Here is a 14171-nt window from a genome sequence, read left to right as displayed (position 1 = left end):
ATGAAGATCATGGAAAATGTAGAATTGACCCGAAATGTCACCCATTCCTTCTCTCCAGGGATGCTGCCTGTCCCACTGAGTTATTCCAGCATTTTGTGTCTATCTAAAGTCTAAAGAAACTGACAGGACCTGGGATTGATGACAAGAGCAAACTTGGATAAAGCCTCTTCATTTTTTTTTGGGTTAACAGAAGCCACGTCATGAAACATAGAAACATGGAAACATAGGAAATAGGTGCAGGAGTAGGCTATTCGGCCCTTCGAGCCTGCACCGCCATTCAATATTATCATGGCTGATAATCCAACTCAGTATCCTGTACCTGCCTTTTCTCCATACCCCCTGATCCCTTTAGCCACAAGGGCCACATCTAACTCACTCTTAATTATAGCCAATGAACTGGCCTCAACTACCTTCTGTGGCAGAGAATTCCACAGATTCATCACTCTCTGCGTAAAAAATGATTTTCTCATCTCGGTCCTAAAAGACTTCCCTCTTATCCTTAAACTGTGACCCCTAGTTCTGGACTTCCCCAACATCGGGTATAATCTTCCTGCATCTAACCTGTCCAACCCCTTAAGAATTTTGTAAGTTTCTATAAGATCCCCCCTCAAACTTCTAAATTCTAGCGAGTACAAGCCGAGTCTATCCAGTCTTTCTTCATATGAATCAGTCTGGTGAACCTTTCTGTACGCCATAAAGCCTATCCTTTATCTCTCCCTGTGTTCTGCACATATGCTTATGATTGTGCAGTGTGATTTATCATTCTAAAACTAATATTAGCATCCGGAGATGGGAATTCAAAGCCCGCCCCAGCTACTGGGAAATCTATATTCAGTTCATCAATAAATAAAGATTAAACATACACATCCTTCCGGGCAAAGTACTCTGTATTTCGCTTGGGCAGCTTACATCCCAGCTGTATCAATATATTGATTTCTCTAATTTCATGTAACCCTTGCATTCCCTCTCTCTTCATCTCTCCCCCAACCTCGTCCTCTTACTAGTTACATTGTTTGCATCCACTCGTTATCATCTTTTCCACAGCCAACAATGGACCACTGTGGGCTCCACCTTTCCTTGATCATCATTGATGGCTTTGATTTGTTCTTTCCATGCCTTTCATTCATTCACATATTCTTTGTATCGTTTCAAATCTCTAGTTTGCCTCTCCCCGACTCTCAGTCCGAAGAAGAGTCTTGACCCGAAACATCACCTATTCCGTTTCTCCGGAGATGCTGCCTGACCCGCTCAGTTCTTCCAGTATTTTGTGTCTCTTGGGTATAAACCAGCATCTGGAGTTCCTTCCTCTGCACTGGCCCCAGTCTGCTTATACTTAGCCCTTCATTGCCTCTGATCTGGATAAAGAAATGGCTTGTTACAAGGGCTACAGAGGGTAGGAAATTTGCGAGGCCTCCATCATTCCACATGGAACGGTGCAGAGCAGGAACAGACCCTTCAGCGACTATGTGCATGTTGAACATAATGCCAAGTTAAAACCAATCTCATCTGCCTGCACGTAATCCATATCCCCCCATTTCCTGCACCATGTGCCTATCTCAAAGCCCCTTAGATGCCACTATCATATCTACCACCACTCCAACCAGACTGGTCTGCTGTAAACTGGGGTCCCTTTGATAATGTAGAATGGGCAAGAATGAATTGACAGCCTGCTTTCTCCCTTGCAAGATAAATGCAAGATACTTATAAAATTCTTAAAGGATTGGACAGGCTGGATGCGGGAAAAATGTTCCTGATGTTGGGGGAGTCCAAAACCAGGGTTCACAGTTTAAGAATAAGGGGTAGGCCATTTAGGACTGAGATGAGGAAAAACATTTTCACCCAGAGAGTTGTATGTCAGTGGAATTCTCTGCCACAGAGGCAGTGGAGGCCAATTCAATGGATGTATTCAAGAGAGTTAGATACAACTCTTAGGGCTAATGGAATCAAGGGATATGGAGAAAAAGCAGGTATAAGGTACTGATTCTGGATGATCAGCCATGATCATATTCAATGGCGATGCTGGCTCGAAGGGCCGAATGGCCTACTCCTGCACCTACATTCTATGTTTCTAAGATTATTCATTCAGAGCCTCATCTGTATGGGTGGTGGAATACTCATGTGCCTGCTGCCCTTCTCCATTAGGGTTGGGACAACTCACTGCTGGGCTGGGAAACTATGGACACCAACACCCCAGAGCTGATGGCACTAATATCTTGTCCTTGTGTTTCAGGTCTGGGACAGACTGCTGGGAAACCAGGCACTCGTCGCTTGGTGAATGGGACACTGGGACAGTCAGTCACGTTACCAGGATGTATCTCAGGAGAAAACATTTCAATTCTTATTTGGGATTACCAAAGTTCACCAACATCAGACAAGGTTCAATTATGTATAAAATATCAAAACAATCCAATACAATGTAATAAACAGCGAATCAGGTTAAACCTGAAGGACTGTAGTCTGGAAATACAGAACCTAACAGAACACGATCAAGGTCTATATGAAATGAACTTCAGGACGAATCAGGCTGTCGATGAACAAGTGACAGAACTGAAGATTTATGGTAATCTATTTCAATTTTATAAACGGTGCATTTTCCAACTAACAATCTTTAAGAACTTAAAGATATAAGGGGAGATCAAGATAAGGCTTACGACGTGAGCCCAAGTCTGCGGGTTATACGGACAGGGTGAATACTGAAACATTACATGGGTTGGAGTCCTTGCTTATTTGGGAACCCATCCTCAGTAATTGCTGTTTAAATATTAATGGAGGTGCACTAGGATGGGTTCTTTAAGGGAGGTCTCTCCAAGGCATCTGACTTCTCTGTAAGATGATGGGTCCACAGACATTAAACTTTCTCTGCTAATAACGAGTTTACTTGTGATCTAGTTTTGGTGGCAAAGTGTAACCTGGACTATCCATTTTTGTAAACTCACGGGAAGGATTTTGCACTAAAACTACAGGTGCTTGTCTGTACAGAGTTTGTAAATTGTCCTAGTGTGTGTGGGATAGGGCTAGTGTGCGGGGATCGCTGGTCGGCGCAGAGTCTGTGGGCCGAAGAGCTTGATTCTACACTGTATCTCTAAACTAAAGAATCTTCTACGCTTAATGTTCTTGTGGGAAACTCATGGCTAGCACCTTCTGGTTGTTATTATTCCATGGCTTGTATTTGTGCTTTTCTTTGAAACAGAACGAGTGTCATTACCTATAATAACTATCAGTGAAGCCTTCAGTGACGGGGTGTGTAACGTTAGCTTGGTGTGTTCACTGGAGCACGGCACCAAGCCAGTCTACACTTGGTGGTCAGGAGATGGCAAGGTCACGGCAGATGGGTCGCACATACTGACTGACGAAGAGAGAAGGCTGGCACTATCCATACCTCTACCCAACAACAACAGCGTGTACAACTGCACCGTGGGGAACCCTGTTAGTGAGGAGACGCGGAGCGTGGATCTAACACAGCTCTGTCCTGCCCATGAAGGTTTGTGGCTTTATCGTTTCACATTGAGCACACCATTCAGTAATATTCAAGGTTTTAATTTCCTTTCTTTCCAAGTCAAACTCCTGATGGATCAGGTCAGGTCATAAATGTGTCAATGGTTTACAGGAATGTGAAGTCTTGAGTGTAAACCTACAATGTTTCCTTTGCTATTTCATTCCAACTGATCCTATCTGTGAATTAGTCAGTGTTTGGCTGTAAGGGACAGGAATCATTCAAGTTCAACAACACTGATGTCACTAGAATTACTATTTATATTTGAGGAAACCTCTCTCTACCACCATTGTCTCTTGATTGTACCATTGTTGAATGTTTAATTAAACTGGTTCTCACAACCTGGTGCAACCAGGGTGGTTTGGTGGCACAGCGGAAGAGTTGTTGCCTTACAGTGCTAGAGACTCAGGTTCGGTCCTGACTACGGGCACTGTCTGTATGGAGTTTGTACGTTTTCTCCGTGACCATGTATCTTTTCCCAGGGTACTCTAGCTTCCTCTCATACTGCAAAGCCTGTTCGTATGTTAATTTGGCTTCGGTAAAAATTGTAAATTGTCCCTGGAGTGTAGGATAGTGCTAGTGTACGGAGATTATTGGTTGGCACAGACTCGGTGCACCGAAGGGCACTGTATCTCTAAACTAAATTTCTCTAATGTATATGAAGCTCAAAGCGTTGTTGGGAAGAGCACTGAATATTTTATGCCACTGGGCAAAATGTCAGCAGCCTTTAAGATGATTTTACCATTGGCAGATGTTTCCATGGCTAGAGGATAGATACTGGGCATAAGGCACAAGTGATGGGAGAGAACATTTTTTTGTACAAAATTATTATCATTTGGAACTAATAAATTTTTAATTTAATTTAGTTTAGAGATACAGCACGGAAAAGGCCCTTCGGCCCACTGTGTCCGTATCGACCAGCGATCCCTGGTCTTGCTTCTGAGAAGGGTGAATTGTTGGTGACACTGGATTGACTATATCCCAATCAGACTCAGAGATCTGGTAATGAGAATCAGTCACGCTAGCTTGCAGAATTTATCAAGAACTGCTTTTTACTGACTTCATGCTTTCAAATTAGTGGCTTTATCATTTCCTGGGTTCAGTGCTGGGGTTGAAATAGTATCTCTGTAATTCACCAACTGACTTTTTCCAATGCGTGCATCTTCAAATGCAGAATTTTAATTCCGCGTGCCTTAAACTCGACCAAAAAAACTCATGTGAAATTAACTAAGAGGACAAAGATGGCGGCACAGTGGCGCAGCGGTAAGTTGCTGCCTTACAGCGCCAGAGAGCCGGATTCAATCCTGACTACGGTGCTGTCTGTATGGAGTTTGCACGTTCTCACTGTGTCCGCATGGGTTTTCATTGGGTGATCTGGCTTCCTCCCACACTCCCAAGACGTGCAAGTTTATAGGTTAAATGGCTTAAGTTAATTGTAAATTGTCCCTAGTGTGTAGGATCGTGCTAGTAACATAGAAACATAGAAAATAGGTGCAGGAGTAGGCCATTCGGCCCTTCGAGCCTGCACCACCATTCGATATGATCATGGCTGATCATCCAACTCAGTATCCCGTACCTGCCTTCTCTCCATACCCCCTGATCCCTTTAGCCACAAGGGCCACATCTAACTCCCTCTTAAATATAGCCAATGAACTGGCCTCAACTACCTTCTGTGGCCGAGAATTCCACAGATTCACCACTCTCTGTGTGAAAAATGTTTTTCTCATCTCGGTCCTAAAAGATTTCCCCCTTATCCTTAAACTGTGACCCCTTGTTCTGGACTTCCCCAACATCGGGAACAATCTTCCTGCATCTAGCCTGTCCAACGCCTTAAGAATTTTGTAAGTTTCTATAAGATCCCCCCTCAATCTTCTAAATTCTAGCGAGTACAAGCCGAGTCTATCCAGTCTTTCTTCATATGAAAGTCCTGCCATCCCAGGAATCAGTCTGGTGAACCTTCTCTGTACTCCCTCTATGGCAATTGTAAATTAACCTTAGTGTGTAGGATCGTGCTAGTGTATGGGACTGCATTGATTTGCTGGGCCAAAGGGCCTGTTTCCATGCTGTATGTCTAAAGTCCAATGTAAAGTCTAAATGAAATTCAAACTTTTGGATTTATTCAGCCGGAGGGTGAATTAGTAAAAATAATCACAAATAAAAGCAGTGATGGGACGGATTTTCCGAATCTTTGATATGGAATTATTCAATACACTGTTTAAACCAGTTATAATCTGACAGACAAAATGTAGAAGCAAAGAGCTGCAGATTCTGGTTTACAAAGAAAGACACAAAATGCTGGAACGACACGATGGCCTAGCAGCAGAGTTGCTGCCTCACAGCCCCAGAGACCCAGGTTCGATCCTGACTAGGGGTGCTTATCTGTACACAGTTTGTATGTTCTCCCTGTGACCTGAGTGCGTTTTCTCCAGGATCTCCAGTTTCCTCCCACATTCCAAAGACGCATTGATTTGTAGGTTAATTGGCTTGGTATAATTGTAAATTGTTCCTAGTGTGTGTGGGATAGCGTTAGTGTGCGGGGATCGCTGGTCAGTGCGGACTCATTGGGTCGAAGGGCCTGTTTCCCCGCTGTATGTCTAAACTAAACTAAACCCAGTGGGTCAGGCAGCATCCGTGTAGAACATAGATAGGTGACGTTTAGTGTGGGGACCCTTCAGGCTGCAATCTTTGTCTTGCAGATCTCCTTAAGAACAGTTTCTTCATAGTAATCATCATAATCATAATAATCATACTTTATTAGCCAAGTATGTTTTGCAACATATGAGGAATTTGATTTGCCATACAGTCATATAAATAAAAAGCAACAAAACACACAAAATCCATTTTAACATAAACATCCACCACATTGACTCCTCCACATTCCTCACTGTGATGGAAGGCAAAAAAAAGTTCAATCTCTTCCATTCTTTGTTCTCCTGCGGTCGGGGGCCTCGAGCCTTCCGTTGTCGGGACGACCTTGCCTCCCGTAGCTGGTGGTCGGGCACTCCGCATCGGGGCGATCAAGCTCCCACATCGGGGGGATCTCAGCTTCCCCGCGCCGGGCGATCGGACCCTGGGTCGGGGCTGGTCGAACCTCTTGCGACTTTGGAGCTTCCTGACATCAGTCTCTACCCGAGACTGCGAGCTCCTCGATGCTCCTCCACGCAAGGGATCGCAGGCTCCGATGGTAAGTCCACGGCCCCGCATTGGGGCTCAAAGTCAAAGTCACTCGAGCAAGGCCGCCAACTCCATGATGTTGGGCCGCAGAGCGACCGGAGATACGATCCGGAAAACAATCACATCTCCAGCAAGGTAAGAGATTGAAAAAAAAATTCCCCGACCACCTCCCTCATCCGCACATAAAACAAACCAGAGAACATTAACACATACTTTTAAAGCACACTAAAAATAACAACATTCATTCAGTGCATTCAGCTGCATTTCTCATTTTTGAGCAAAGTACATTTTATATTTCTCTGCATTAACGTACTAATGCAAACACAGTTGAATGTCGATTCTTTTTCAGGTGTCAAGCAACAGCAAGCACTCCATATTGGCTTGATTATTGCGGGAATTGGGTTGGGAGCTATCATCTTAGCTGGCGTTGGCTACATGTCTTGCAAGAAAGAAGCAAACCACGATGAAGGCAGGTACTCGACTATTCTTCTTCTTAAACCATGCAGTCTAATCCCAGGTTATGCCACCTCACAACAAGGCGGCTCATGTTAGTCACCGTATTTTGGCTTTAGCTCCTTGTCCGCTGGTAAACACAAACGGAGAGACCGACCAACCTTCTGTGCAAAACAAATCTTCAAAGAAAGCCTTTGAAGGGAGACGCCTACAAGTTCCATTGTGTGTGCTGTGGTTTTCATGTTATTCTGTGACCTCAAAATGGTGCTTTGCAAAGTTTGTGCTTCTTCTTCCAGTTCCTTAGGCGATCTTCCGTGTGATGCACAAAGAACCCCAGGTATGTGCATACCTATGGCATCCAATGTACACCATTCCTGGCATGTTGACTCACTTTAGAATGGTTTGCAGTCTTTGAGATCTCCTTCATAATTCAGCTTCACCAGTCTATCTTCAGCTGCATTTCAAGAGGCTTTCACGTTACCTGCCCGTCTTTCTTCTGATTGACTTCAACTGTACCTTCCTGTATAGGTTCAAACGCAGGTGGATCCCTTTTCAGGTGCTGATATTCAGCCCTTTCTTCACCTTGCAGCTCACCCCCTTTATTCCCCAGGTACCAACCCTGAACACTGAACAAGCTCTCTACCCCCTACCTTACTTGAGTTACCCATCGATCTCCCAACCCAGCACCCTCTCTCCCACTGAGTGATCCCAAATGCCTGCTCCACACATATCAACAGCAGCCTAATGCCCCTGTCCCACTTAGGAAACCTGAACGGAAACCTCTGGAGACTTTGCGTCCCACCCAAGGTTTCCGTGCGGTTCCCGGAGGTTACAGGTGGTTGCAGGTAGTGGAAGCAGGTAGGGAGACTGACAAAAACCTCCGGAAACTGCACGGAAACCTTGGGTGGGGCACAAAGTCTCCAGAGGTCTCCGTTCAGGTTTCCTAAGTGGGACAGGGGCATTAATGTGTAGGAAGGAACTGCAGATGCTGGTTTATACTAAAGATAGTCACAAAGTGCTGGAGCAACTCAGCGGGAAAATCTATATCCCACGTGTTGGATAGGACATGAGGAAAGATTATTCCTTTACATACCACCTAATGCAAGCCCAGGTAAGCTGTTGCTGATAGACACAAAATGCTGGAGTAACTCAGCGTGTCAGGCAGCATCTCTGGAGAAGACGTTTCGGGATAGGACCCTAATTCGAAATGTCATCTATCCTTTTTCTCCAGAGATGCTCTCTTGTGTAGGAAGGAACTGCAGCTGCTGGTTTAAACCAAAGAGAGGCACAAAATGCTGGAGTAACTCAGCGGGACAGGCAGCATCTCTGGAGAGAAGGAATGGGTTGAGATCCTTCTTCAGACTGGGTTCCTTTTGTCCAGAGATGCTGCCTGTCCCGCTGAGTTTCTCCAGCATTTTCTGCCGATTGTCTCATGGTAGCTTGGGTGAAATTGTATAAAGACTCAACGCGTGGTCTGTGAAACCATTCTTTTCCACGCTCAGAGTAACTCTTTCATGTTTTATCTCCTGCTCTTTCTGCAATAGTTGACACTAACAGAATGTACCTTTTACAACTGATCAAATCTGCTTTCCTCCCTGTTGTTCTTGCTGTCTAAGCTGAAAGGTGTGACGCTTGATCTAGTTTCTCTGCTACAACACTGCTGTAACTCTCCCTCTACATCCAGCACAGATAATTCACTGGTGTGTAGGAAGGAACTGCAGATGCTAGTCGACAATGGAGATGGACACAAAATGCTTGAGTAACTCAGCGGGCCAGGCAGCATCTCTGGAGAAAAGGAATAGTTGATGTTTTGGGTTGAGATCCCTCTTCAGAGTAAACATAGAAACATAGAAAATAGGTGCAGGAGTAGGCCAGTCGGCCCTTCGAGCCTGCACCGCCATTCAATATGATCATCCAACTCAGTATCCCATACCTGCCTTCTCTCCATACCCCCTGATCCCTTTAGCCACAAGGGCCACATCTAACTCCCTCTTAAATATAGTCAATGAACTGGCCTCAACTACCTTCTGTAGCAGAGAATTCCACAGATTCATCATTCTTTGTGTAAAAAATTATTTTCTCATCTCGGTCCTAAAAGACTTCCCTCTTATCCTTAAACTGTGACCCCTTGTTCTGGGCTTTCCCAACATCGGGAATACTCTTCCTGCATCTAGCCTGTCCAACCCTTTAAGAATTTTGTAAGTTTCTATAAGAATCTTCTAAATTCTAGCATGTACAAGCCCAAGAAGGGTCTTGACCTGAAACATCACCTATTCCTTCTTGCCGGAGATCCTCCCTGACCCGCTGAGTTACTCCAACATTTTGTGTCTTATCACAGATAATTCCCGCCTTTGGGCAGTTTTGTACCCGTCACCAGCCGCGCTTTCTTCGAACTGTGGAACCTGAGGGCTTAGATTGTGATTGAGGATGATGAACAAATCCTTTGGAGCGAAGATTCTGGAGTTTCAAACAAAGTGGCGTAAATGTCAATTCACTAGATTGGGTTGGCATGTTCCCCAGAGGTGACTCTGGTGCAAAGAGTAATCCCACTTTTGTTTTCCCTTGACTAACAGAACTCCGCCATGCTTAGCTTATTTCTGATGATGTGAGGTGCAGAGGCCTGGGAACCATTACCTCCAGTTTCAAGGACAGCTTCTTCTCATCAACCATCAGGTTCTTGAACCCTTTCAACCCTTTCTGGCTTAATCCCTCCCTTCACCACCTCCAGTTTAAATTCCATTTGGAATATTTTGGAGGACCAAGAAACCAAGAACCAAGAAACCAAGAACAAGAACCACCTTGCATGACCCGACCTCAGCACCCGACACCAGGAATTTGCACTACTATGGACCCTCGACATACTTTGTTTTTTTTACTAAAGTTAGACGCAAAAAGCTGGAGTAATTAAGCAGTCAGACAGCATCTATAGAGAAAAGGAATAGATGACGTTTTGAATCGAGACCCTTCTTCAGACATGTGTTTCAGACAGGCTTTTACTAGTTTACTTAAAGTAAATAATATTTTTTTATATACCGGTATTTATTTGTGTTGTTACATCTAATGTGTTTGTCAAGCTGCAGCTTAAGAATATTATTGCTTCTGATTCGTATGAGAAATAAACACTGTTGAGAGAAAATGATTCTCTGTCTGTCCAATATCCAATGTGCAACTTTGATTGTAATGACAGAAACTGGATACCTCTCCCCTGGTGGTCTATGGATGGACCGAGATGACAATACCAATGGGTGGGGCAATGATTGCCTGAGGATATGGTGAACCTTGGCAGGGATGCCCATTGTGGCTGTCTCGTCAGTCAGACTTTTCACAAGTTTTAGGAGTAGAATTAGGCCATTCGGCCCATCGAGACTACTCCACCATTCAATCGGGGCTGATCTGTGCCTCCTAATCCCATTTTCCTACCTTCTCACAACCCTTGACACCCATTCTAATCAAAAATGTGTCTATATCTGCCTTAAAAATATCCACTGACTTGGCCTCCACAGCCCTCTGTGGCAATGAGTTCCACAGATTCACCACCCTCTGACTAAAGAAGTTCCCCCTCACCTCCTTTAATTCTGAGGCTATGACCTCAGGTCCAAGACTCACCCACCAGTGGAAACATCCTTTCTCCATCCACTCCATCTATGCCATTCTGAACACAGAAGGCAGAAGGTGGACGAATTGAGCACAAGGGGAAGAGTGTATTGAGAAAATATTTAGTAAAAGGGAAAAGGAGCATGGTTCCAATAGCAATTGTTTTTATTTAAAGCTCCTAACACTGAAAGGAGAAGTGAACCACCGCTGTATGCTGTGATCGGGAGAGCAAACCAGGCCAGGGAGCAGGTTGGTACAAGCTGCAAAGAGCGCTTCGCCGAACAAAGCTTGCTGGTTCTCCTGTCTGCTAACCATTTCAACTCCCCTACCCTACCCATCCTCACACTGACCTTTCTGTCCTGGACCTCCTCTATTGCCAGATTGAGGCCAAACACAAACTGGAGTAACAGCACCTCATATTCCACTCGGGTAGCTTACAACCCAACGCATGAACATTGAAGGTACACAAAAATGCTGGAGAAACTCAGCGGGTGCAGAAGCATCTATGGAGCGAAGGAAATGGGCAACGTTTCGGGCCGAAACCAGTCTGAAGAAGGGTTGCCTATTTCCTTCGCTCCATAGATGCTGCTGCTGCACCCGCTGAGTTTCTCCAGCATTTTTGTGTATTCGATTTTCCAGCATCTGCAGTTCCTTCTTAAACGCATGGACATTGAAATCTCTTAATTTTAAATAACATCCTGGTTACCCTTCTTTCTCTTTCTTCCTCCCACCCCAGTTCGCACCAATTCTCCCATTATCCGGCCTCTTCTTCCCCCCAATCCTGGTTTCTCTCCTTTTGATCTATAGCCTTTGTCCACCCAGTGTTTATTGGCCATCCCCGAGTGCTCTTGAGATGTTGGTGGCGAGCTTCCTTTAACTGCTAGAATCTTTCGGAAGGTGGCACCTTTGTGCTGTTGAGGAAGTAAGTGCAGGATTTAGATCCAGTAAAGGTGGAAGAGGAGGGACATGTTTCCAGTTCAGCGTGATGTGCGTCTTGGGAGGGAGCCTATAGATGACTCCACTTTGACTGCCATCCTAGACCTGCCAGTCCATCGATGGCACTGGACAGAGAGATGCTTGGTGCAGCTGCCAGCAACAAATATGCATGTAGAAATAAGGCGCTGACAAGTTCCACGTAGAGCCATGTTCGGAAAACACAAGATGCAGTCAAATTGTAATCTGAGTTTGGGATCCACACATTGAAGCTGTGTATATAAAGTTGAAGGCACCAGGCATCGTCACTGAAATATAATTCTAAATTTGTTGTTTTATTTATCTTTTCTTACACTGAGAACTGATGTGTAAATTTTACAAAGTACGTTTTCCTGATGTCTCTGCATTATTCTATTGGCTGCATTAGTATTGGATTACTGCTGCTTCCTGAGTTTAAACCACCCCTATGTTTTGTTCGTACATTGACTTAAAGCTGCCTTGCTGATGACCTTCAATTCGTTTCTATAATTTCACCAGCATTTACTGGTTCACCATCACTGTCTCAGTAAGGGTTGGCGTTGCAATTATGTCAATTGTCCACTTTTTCAAAATCATAGTGGGATGATGCTATCTATTTACGTTTCTTCTTTTAAAAGCAATGCATTGCACAAGCCTCGCTTCCTAATGTTGGCACTGGTTCCCCGACCAAGATCAGTCTTTGTTGAAAGCCGGCATAAGAGTGACATGGGTAGCACAGCGGTAGAGTTGTTGCCTTACAGCGCCAGAGCTCCCGCTGACAATGGGTGCTGTCTGCATAAAGTTGACATATTCTCCCTGTGACTGCGTGGGTTTTTTCCAGGTTCTCCGGTTTCTTCCCATGCTCCATAGACGTAGAGGTTTGTCGGTTATGTCGGCTATTAGCTTCTGGCTAATTGTAAATTGTTTCCTGTGTGTAGGATAGAGCTAATGTATGGGGGGGTCGCTTGTCGGCGTAGACTCGGTGGGCCGAAGGGCCTGTTTCCACGCTGTATCTCTAAAGTAACTAAAGTAAAGAGGCCCCCGTAACCTTTGTGAGGTCTGTTCCACTGGCTCTGACTGCGTGCTGTAGCACAGGCAAAAAGTTGCAAAACACTGCCCATGCCATCACCGGCTCTGATCTCCCCACCATCGAAGGGATTTATCATAGTCATTGCCTCAAAAAGGCAGCCAACATTATCAAAGACCCACATATTCCTGGCCACTCACTCATCTCACCACTGCCATTGGGAAGAAGGTACAGGAGCATGGTAGTGAATTGAGGAATGCAGTTGAACAGAGGGATCTAGGAATAACTGTGCACAGTTCCCTGAAGGTGGAATCTCATGTAGATAGGGTGGTAAAGAAAGCTTTTGGTGTGCTGGCCTTTATAAATCAGAGCATTGAGTATAGAAGTTGGGATGTAATGTACAAGGCATTGGTGAGGCCATTTCTGGAGTATGGTGTACAATTTTGGTCACCTAATTATAGGAAGGATGTCAACAAAATAGAGATATTACAGAGGAGATTTACTAGAATGTTGCCTGGGTTTCAGCAACTAAGTTACAGAGAAAGGTTGAACAAGTTAGGTCTTTATTCTTTGGAGCGCAGAAGGTTAAGGGGGGACTTAATAGAGGTCTTTAAAATGATGAGAAGGATAGACAGAGTTGACGTGGATAAGCTTTTCCCACTGAGAGTAGGGACGATTCAAACAAGAGGACATGACTTGAGAATTAAGGGACAGAAGTTTAGGGGTAACATGAGGGGGAACTTCTTTACTCAGAGAGTGGTAGCTGTGTGGAATGAGCTTCCAGTGGAAGTGGTGAAGGCAGGTTCGATTTTATCATTTAAAAATAAATTGGATAGTTATATGGACGGGAAAGGAATGGAGGTTTATGGTCTGCGTGCAGGTAGATGGGACTAGGGGAGAATAAGTGTTCGGCACGGACTAGAAGGGCCGAGATGGCTTGTTTCCGTGATGTAATTGTTATATTAACGTCCAGGTTCTGACTGCGTGCTGCAGCAGATAAAATGACTAAAGCAATATAAGAATGACAAAGGGCCATTCAGTCCCTCTAGCCTATTCCATCAATCCATTGCCTTCATACTAATTGATAACCATTGTGCTACACAGGCAAACCAGGGAAACCAGTTTACATAGTTGGGACATAAAATGATTATTGCCTTTCTTTCAATTAATTATTGTCCCGGAAGAACAAATTCTGGAATTTATATTTAACAAAAACTAACTAATGCTGGTAATGATTGTCATAAAAAAACATTCTGGTCCAAAAAAACCCTGTTGAGATGGAAATCTCCTGCCCTTCTCTGGTCCAAGCAATCCGTGATTCCCGACTCACTTTATGTGGATAATTTTTAAGCAGGTTTCCGAATGACAATTTGTTGTACAATAAGGCAGTTCACCACTACCTTCTCAAGGGCAATTAATGATGGGCATTGAATGGTGGCTTTGTCAGTGAGGCCCAGATCCAGAAAAAAATGATGTGAT

The 14171-nt window shown here is 44.5% G+C and overlaps 1 protein-coding gene across 6 annotated transcripts in view; it reads left to right on the top strand.

The window, feature by feature from the left end:
• LOC116990120 (signaling lymphocytic activation molecule-like) overlaps positions 1-14171 on the top strand; it is a 64209-nt gene that overhangs the window by 47389 nt on the left and 2649 nt on the right. For 2 of the 6 annotated variants that reach the window (XR_004416423.1, XR_004416424.1), the window contains exons 2-5: positions 2231-2560; positions 3191-3481; positions 7017-7140; positions 10890-10963. Coding sequence is in view for 4 of the 6 variants with exons in the window: in XM_033047655.1 (XP_032903546.1) it covers positions 2231-2560; positions 3191-3481; positions 7017-7136; positions 10890-10963 (815 nt within the window). In the remaining 2 variants the exon portion in view is untranslated. The remainder of the gene's footprint in view (positions 1-2230; positions 2561-3190; positions 3482-7016; positions 7141-10889; positions 10964-14171) is intronic. The other 4 variants (XM_033047655.1, XM_033047654.1, XM_033047657.1 and 1 more) reach the window with 2 other exon arrangements.

The sequence above is a fragment of the Amblyraja radiata genome, chromosome 30 (assembly GCF_010909765.2).
Source record: "Amblyraja radiata isolate CabotCenter1 chromosome 30, sAmbRad1.1.pri, whole genome shotgun sequence".
NCBI lineage: Eukaryota > Metazoa > Chordata > Chondrichthyes > Rajiformes > Rajidae > Amblyraja > Amblyraja radiata.
Note: the sequence above shows the minus strand (reverse complement) of the source record. Positions and strands in the feature narration are given on the sequence as shown.